At 36.1% G+C, this 7,758-nt stretch overlaps 1 protein-coding gene across 1 annotated transcript; it reads right to left on the bottom strand.

Annotated features, from left to right (window-relative positions):
• Positions 1-666: 666 nt before the first annotated feature.
• Positions 667-4,235, bottom strand: LOC116005302 (mitogen-activated protein kinase homolog NTF6). The gene is made up of 6 exons (XM_031245571.1): positions 3,842-4,235; positions 3,317-3,446; positions 3,030-3,167; positions 1,846-2,178; positions 1,279-1,462; positions 667-1,187 (listed from the first exon to the last, which is right to left on the bottom strand). The coding sequence occupies exons 1-6, from the start codon at positions 4,012-4,014 to the stop codon at positions 1,024-1,026; spliced, it is 1,122 nt and encodes a 373-aa protein (XP_031101431.1). The 5' UTR covers positions 4,015-4,235; the 3' UTR covers positions 667-1,023.
• Positions 4,236-7,758: the final 3,523 nt, after the last annotated feature.

Raw genomic sequence — 7,758 nt, 5'->3', positions numbered from 1 at the left:
CTGTAATATTAGATTGCGCAATTGCTAACTTGTAATAACCGATTGTGCACTTGAAAAATGACTATCAAAATGCGCTTTAGCCTATTTTTTAAAAAAATATAATGGCAGTTTCGTAGTTGAGTTGAACTTACGATTCTACAAACAGTAATGCGTGATTGTGCAACTACTATTGCTGAGTTGTGCAGTTCACACGGGGAGACTGGTTCTCATTGTGATATATATATATATATATGATGTCCCAAATTTCAAATTGTCGAACTTTATCTTGAACTCAATAAACTCGCCCTTACATCCATGAAGAGATAAATTGAGTCAATTAGTTCTGACACTCAACATCAAACTTTACACTCTTGCACACAAAGAGTCCAATCCAAACCCAAACTATAATGTTCCTGGCAAATCTCGTTTACTATTTATCAATAAAATTAATTTTTTGAGTGACAAAAGAAACCTACAGCTACTATCCAAAAGTGTGCACTAGATAACCCCACATCGATAATATTTATCATAACAGACAAACAGTTGATACAAATCATACAACACCTTACAGCGAGAAAAAGTGTACCTTTCACTTTAGCCTTTAAGAGAAGTATAAGAAAACATAGTAACTAACTTTGCCATATCAACAAAGAGTAAAAAATAAAATAAAAAGTGAGAGGAAATATATTAATATATTATCACTCTGTTTCAATATAGAAATATCAGTATATCATATTGCATTCAGAATAGCTTTTATGTTTTGGTATACAAATAGCTTTCATGGTATGCAGAACAGAATCAGCATAACCTTTCTTCAAAACTTTCAAGGGACAGGATTCTTGGATACAAACATGAATCCATCAATTCCCCTTGCATTCAACTTCACAAAGACCCAATAAGAGAGAAAGAAAAATCTTACATCCATAAGAAACAACTGGACAAAATATTACACAAATTGGGTCAACTTTTAAACTAAAATCACACAAGTAGTGATGAAACAAGCCAAGAGAGAGAGGTTGGAAAAGGGTGATGATATCAACTCCTTTATTCTGGGTTGAACTTCAAAGCTTCCCTCCATATGAGCTCTTTTATATCTTCCTCATTTAGGGATGCTTGTTCAAAATCAAAGTTAAAAGGAGAAGGGCAGATGGGCTCCTCGTTGATTTCATGAAGACTTGATAAAAATGGATGGTTCAGGGCGTCCTCAACTTTATGATCATAAGAAGTGGAGGAGTAATTAGAACAAATTTTATCGGAATGTTAAGCATTTCAGGTATTAGAGGGTACCGAAAGGCATACCAGTAATGCGTTTAGCTGGATCAAATACTAGCATCTGCTCTGCGAGATCAATGGCTAAGGCAGACACATCTGGGAACTTCTGGGAAAATGGTTGTTTTGGAACATGAGGAAGCTGCTTGACATATCTCCGAGCATTGTCACTCCTAAGGAATCCGAGATCGGAGTCTTCTGGGGTACCTAATAGCTTTTTAACAGGAAAGAGGACCGGCAACAAGAACGTTAAGACTTACTCACAGCTTAATACAATCAATAAAGGGGCAATCCCAGCCAAGTTGGTAGGGCTGTTGGTTAATTGGTTTAGTACTTTAGTAACCACAAGGTTCCAAGTTCAACTTCCAATGGGACCAACCTATTGGCCTTGTTGGTTTGAGCTGGTCAGCTATGGGCAACGGGCAACCTAAGCTGGTTTACCTCCTTGTGGAGTAGTGATCATTTGTCGGCTAGGGTTATAAGACAGGGTTTACCTAGTGCACACCCTCAGATAGTGGCTGCGGCTTTCCCTCCTCACCCAAAAAAAATAAAGTCACATGTTTATACAATTTAATTAAGGACACCTCGTATACATACCTCAGTTATAAGGGCTAATTGCTGAACATAGTCTCTGCCTGGAAAGAGAGGTTCTCTTTTAATGATTTCCATCAAAATGCAGCCGACAGACCATATATCAATTGCTGCAGTATATTCAGAACAGTTGAGTAACAACTCAGGAGCCCTGTACCACCTAGTGACAACATACTCTGTCATAAAATCTGTCTCTGAGGTGGTTCTCGCAAGTCCAAAATCACAGATTTTGAGGTCACAATTTGCATCAAGTAGCAAGTTGCTTGGTTTCAGATCCCGGTGCAGAACATTAGCAGAGTGAATGTACTTTAGTCCCCTCAATAACTGATAGAGAAAATACTGCAAAACACAAGAGCAATACTAAACAGTTTGGTGAAAACTATATAAGATCAACACATCTGGCACTATATGGTTTGTGAACAAATACTCTGAGACATGGAAAGTTTTGGATCAACTAATTGGGTTAAAATTGCAAACCCACCTTTTTACTTTTAGTATCCAAAGGAAGAAGTATGTACATTCATTCTTGTAAAGAAACACAAAAAAATGTTTAACAGTTAATAACCAAGTTGTAAAATCCCCAATAGAATATAGTATGTGGCTTGAAGTATCGATGGTGATAGCAGAATTTGACTAATCTATTATCTAGTAAATCCTTCACTAATTAAAGACTTTTAAGCACCCCACAATCTGTAAACCTAAAGGATGCTCTCTTCAGATCACAACAGTGAATTTCACACACATTATTTAAAATTTTGTAAAGTTACTCAAACTAAGAAATAGAAAACCATATCTTATGTTCCTTGAGCATTAATAGTTCAATGGACTAAAATCATTCTCAGTTCAACAGGAATTGATGCGAGTAAAGGTTCAAATGGCTTACCAAATCCTTCTATCCCACAAAACAGATGGGGCAAGTATGAGAGTAAACATTTTAGTATTTTCTGTTCTGTAGAATGTGAAAAATTACGACATAATCTAGCAGATGAACCCAAAATCCATAGTGAAATTCGTCTTAATATTGTCTAGTGTGTATGCACCTATATCCAATTAAGGACATGCAGAAAATCATCAAGATACATATACAATGAGTTATAATCATGACTAGACATTTGCCAAGTGTACCAATTTGCAAAGTAAACAGAATATTCAACTCTGACATGCCAACAAAATATATATGACAAACATACTTGACAATGATCTTCCGTAAGTTGCTGGGAAGAGCGTATTATTTGGTGCAAATCAGTATCCATTAGCTCATAGACAATATAAACATCGTTGAACTTCTCTCTCTCGGGTGGCCGTATTATATCCTTGATTTTAATGATCTGTAGAAGGAATATACTAGCAAGTTTCAAATTTTCAATCAACTATAACCTACAGAAAAGTAAACAAAACATCCATTTGCATAAATAGAAATCAACCAATGATAGAAAAAATCCGAAAGCACCAGATGTTAGTATGCAAATAAAATTACATTCTCATGTCCCATGTGAGAAAGAAGCTTGATCTCGCGAAGAGTTCTTTTGGCATCAATCCTATTGTCGAACGCATTCCCAATTTTCTTGATCGCAACCTCTTCCTTGGTTACAGCGTTCCTGGCGCAGCTGCAACAACATAACATACAAAATTATACAAACTTTACTAGCAGCCAAGCACAACAACATCCGAAATCAACACAGATAAAGCGGGGCAATCTCAATCAAGATGGTCAGATTGTTAGCTTGATAACCACAAATTACAAGTTTAACTGGCCTAATTTTTGGCAGTAGGGTCACAGGGCGTGATTTACCCTACAAACTCTCGGATAGTGATTGTGGTTTCCTCGTCATAAAGAAACCACAGATCAAGCAAACCAAACAAACTATACTCCACACGCCACCAAATCAACAAGAGAGTACTAATTTCACCTTTCCAAGCAAAGCAGATGCATAAAACTCATCAATTAATCATGTAAGCAGCTAAAACGGAAGCGAGAAGTGGAGAGAGAGATGGAGATTACCAAACCATGCCGTAAGCACCACGGCCGACGGGCTGAATAGGAGGGATATACTTGGCGGGGACATGGAAGAGGTTTCCGAGCACATTATACTGAGTATACTTGCCACCGAAAATGGGAACTCCTTTGATTTCTGCGATGGGATTGGCCTCATTTTCCATTGCCTGGTTGCCCATTTCTGCTCTCTACTGGCGACAGAGCAGATTGGAATTCAGATTTCAGAGCAAAAGGGAATACCCAAACAGCTCCTTTTTCTGGGATTGGGGAAATGGGAGGAAAAAGAGGTGTGAAATGGGGGTTTGAATGGAATGGGGATTATATGGATTCTCTTTCTTTGAAGTTTGAAATTCGAATCGCAGCGCTTTCCCTTTCTCTTTCACTTTCTCCCAAAACTTTACTTTTGTCCATTTTCTCACTTCCCAGTCAGCGCATATATAAATAGACAGACAGCGAGAGCAGTAAATTCTTGCCCACAAAACGGAATTTCCTTGCTCTCAAAGCCCCAAACCAGACCTAACAAGATAATAGAGTAGTAGCCCGTACTGATTTAGCTCACTGATTTAGTAAGTAGTATTTGAAAGAATAGACTAAGGTTTGAACCTCGGTAGTGACAGTGTGAGGATTATACTCAAAGTGGACAAATCTCTTATGCGCACCAATATTTAGTCCTGTCTGCAGAGTCATTGAGTCACCGTGATTTATATATTCTCAAATGCTCTATCGTGTTCGGGTGTGGGGCCCTTGGCGATTTATTAAACGGGAGGACTGTCGTGTTCGGGTGTGAGGCCCTTGCCAGTTTACTAAATGGGAGGACTGTCATGTCCGAGTGTGGGGCCCTTGCCGGTTTATTAAACGGGAGGACCAATGTCTAGTGTAGGACTGTCATGTACGGTAAATGCTAATATAACGTATTTTTAACGATTATTTTTCTCAAAATTGAAAATAATGTTTAACGTGACATATTATAATTATTACAGAGTAATTATTACATTATGAAGTCGAGATAACCAATCATGATACATTACGTTACACCGTCAGAAGATGCGCGCATAATATCTTTCTTTGTGACGGTCATATTTTAAATATCATTGTTGAACGAATCATAATTTACCCATCTGGCCACCCATTTTGGAACAGATTATGTTACTTTTGCCATGAAATATAAATATTTTTTTTTCTTCTAATACTAACTTTTAATATTTATTTCGTGATATCGTAATAAATGTTTTATGTTTATTGATTGTCTATATATTGATATAAACTAATAATATCATAAAGTAATCAAGTAACATCACATCATGAGATAAACATTAGAATAGCGGTGTCACAATACTTATACCTTTAGTCGTACCGTGTACTAAGAACTACTATGTAATATGTAAATGACACAAATATGATATTAAGTAAAAGTCAAATAATATGTGATAGGTATTTTTTGAAAGGAAAGGGAATACTTATATTAACTTAAATGTATATAAAATTTCGGTACAATTAGTCAATTATTTGCCAATACAGTAATAGAGTTACTATACAAATAGCTAAAGTACAATATGTAAATTTGCTATTTATTAAGGACTTAAGAGCAAGGCCATCAACGGATCTTGGTGGGTTATTGTCAGAAATAATAGTGAGGTTGATGAGAGATAGAAGAAGAGAGAGAAAAAAAAATTCTCCCTGCAAAAGAGGAGATAATGGCAGAAAATGGGCCCCACTAACGCTAACATTCAGCCTCATCACGCACGCGTGATGGGCAATTAGTGCGCCCAACGAGCACGTCAGGCGCACCTGACTTTTTTTTTATTCTTTTTTAAAAAATCATATTTATTATTATTTTTTCTCTCTCCCCCATTTTTTCTTTCCTAATCACACTTACAAAAACTTCTTAAAATATCGCGAAAAAACTCTATTGATAAGGATGCTCTAAGGTTGTCATACATTTCTAAGCGTCTAACCAGACACAATCATCAAATAACAGCTCTATGTTGATATCTCACTGGCCTATTGAGCTGCAGTAACAATCATGTGTGTGGTAAAAAAAAAAAGTGCATTAAATGTCGCCTATGGACTATGGTGCACATTGCAATGTGTATCACTAATAAATGTTCACTTTTCATATATTGGAGGCTAATTTTTCTTCCCAAATTGATATTGGATGTTTTTAAATGTACTAAAGTTCACTTTTAGATAATACAGGCACATAGCTGGGGCACTACAATACTTGACAATCACCAGGCCGGATCTTTCATACTCGGTTAACCGCTTGTGTCAATTCATGCACGTCCCGACGAATGAACATTGGGGACTTCTTAAACGTGTGATGCGCTATGTCAAAGGGACTTTGCAATATGGTCTTCGTCTTGCTCCTTCGCCTTCTACTGACATTCATGCCTACTCAGACTCCGATTGGGCTGGGTGTCCGATTGATCGTAAGTCAATCAGTGGTTATGCGGTCTTTCTTGGCACCAATTTGGTATCGTGGGTCTCCTGTAAACAAAGGACTGTTGCGCGTTCATCTACAGAAGCTTAATATAAGGGTCTTGTTGACGTCTCCGCTGAGGTTACTTGGGTCGTTTCTCTCTTGCGTGAACTTGGTCTACACAATGGCCGTCCTGCCACGCTATGGTGCGACAATCTTGGTGCTACCTACCTCTGCACCAATCCGGTATTTCATGCGCGGACAAAACACATCGAGATTGATTTCCACTTTGTTCGTGATAAGGTTTCATCAGGAGATTTTCAAGTTAATTTTGTTTCTACGAAAGATCAGCTGACTGATATCTTCACCAAGCCACTTCCTTCATCACGGTTCAGTTTGCTACGTGACAAGCTCAATGTTCTCTCTATTCCACCTTGAACTTGAGGGGGAGTGTTAGACATATTAGGAATATGTATGGTGAGAATTAGTCTAGCTTACTGTTAGCTTATTATGTAGGACCCTAGTAACAATTGTATTACTCTAAGGCTCTGTGTGTTACGGTTGAATTAATAATCAAGTTATCATTGCGAGGAACAAAAGCTGTTTCATCGGTCTGTTTTCATTAATCAAAATAACATCGTTTTATCACTTGAACCACAATGCTTGGTGGACTGATCCATAGTAAAATTTTCGATCATTATATTCTTCATTTCTTTAGGTCGGTGGTTAACATGAGTAGCTACTCTTCTTACATATTATATATTTGTACGTACTTCTATAAGATACTATTAAAAAAAAAAAAAATCTTTAGCTTGTTGGTACTCCTAAAAAGTCTAGTCATGTACTATACCTACCAAGTACCATCTACATTTTTATGTTTGAATTTTTTCATAACACATGTTTTCAATCTCGTCAAATTATATTATGAGCTTTAGTTATTCATTTTTAAGTATATGAAGAAATGAATCAAGTCAATCTTACTGAAATTGAATTTTTAATTGATGTTTCTTATCTATTAGATCAATACCCTAAGACACTATCTAAGTTTTCATACAAAAAATTTTGAGATATCCCACTTTAATTCCGAAGTTTGATTCAAGTTATTTAAAATGACATAAATAATGTGCGTATGATAATGTTATATCATATTTGGTTTAATTTAAAGACTACTTTTGTAATTTTATATTATGCCAAAAAGTTGGTATGGTGGTAATATCCTAAAGTAATCTAATTACCTCCTCCTCTTGGGCTCCTCTTGGGCGATTTAAAATAATTACTTTTTTTCGTATATCAAGTTTACTAAGGTTAACTATCACTTACATAATAACAACAACGTATATAAAATTAATATATATTTATATAATAAAATATATACATACATGTGTGTGTATGTATATATATTTGCTGAGGATATTACAATAAATTGAATTATATAACTTAAATTATAAATCATAATTCTTAACCAAATTAAAGAGTTAATATTATATTCTATGTTCTAAATCAA

The sequence above is a fragment of the Ipomoea triloba genome, chromosome 14 (genome assembly GCF_003576645.1).
Source record: "Ipomoea triloba cultivar NCNSP0323 chromosome 14, ASM357664v1".
Lineage (NCBI taxonomy): Eukaryota > Viridiplantae > Streptophyta > Magnoliopsida > Solanales > Convolvulaceae > Ipomoea > Ipomoea triloba.
The sequence above is the reverse complement of the archived record's forward strand: the minus strand, read 5'-3'. Positions and strand labels throughout refer to the sequence as shown.

Excerpts from the sequence above, each read along its gene's own strand:
- LOC116005302 (XM_031245571.1), bottom strand. The coding sequence starts at position 4,014 with ATGGGCAACCAGGCAATGGAAAATGAGGCCAATCCCATCGCAGAAATC. Across the intron at positions 3,447-3,841 it reads GGTGCTTACGGCATGGTTTG|CTGCGCCAGGAACGCTGTAA; the intron begins GTAATCTCCATC and ends ATGTTGTTGCAG. Across the intron at positions 1,188-1,278 it reads TCCAGCTAAACGCATTACTG|TTGAGGACGCCCTGAACCAT; the intron begins GTATGCCTTTCG and ends ATGATCATAAAG.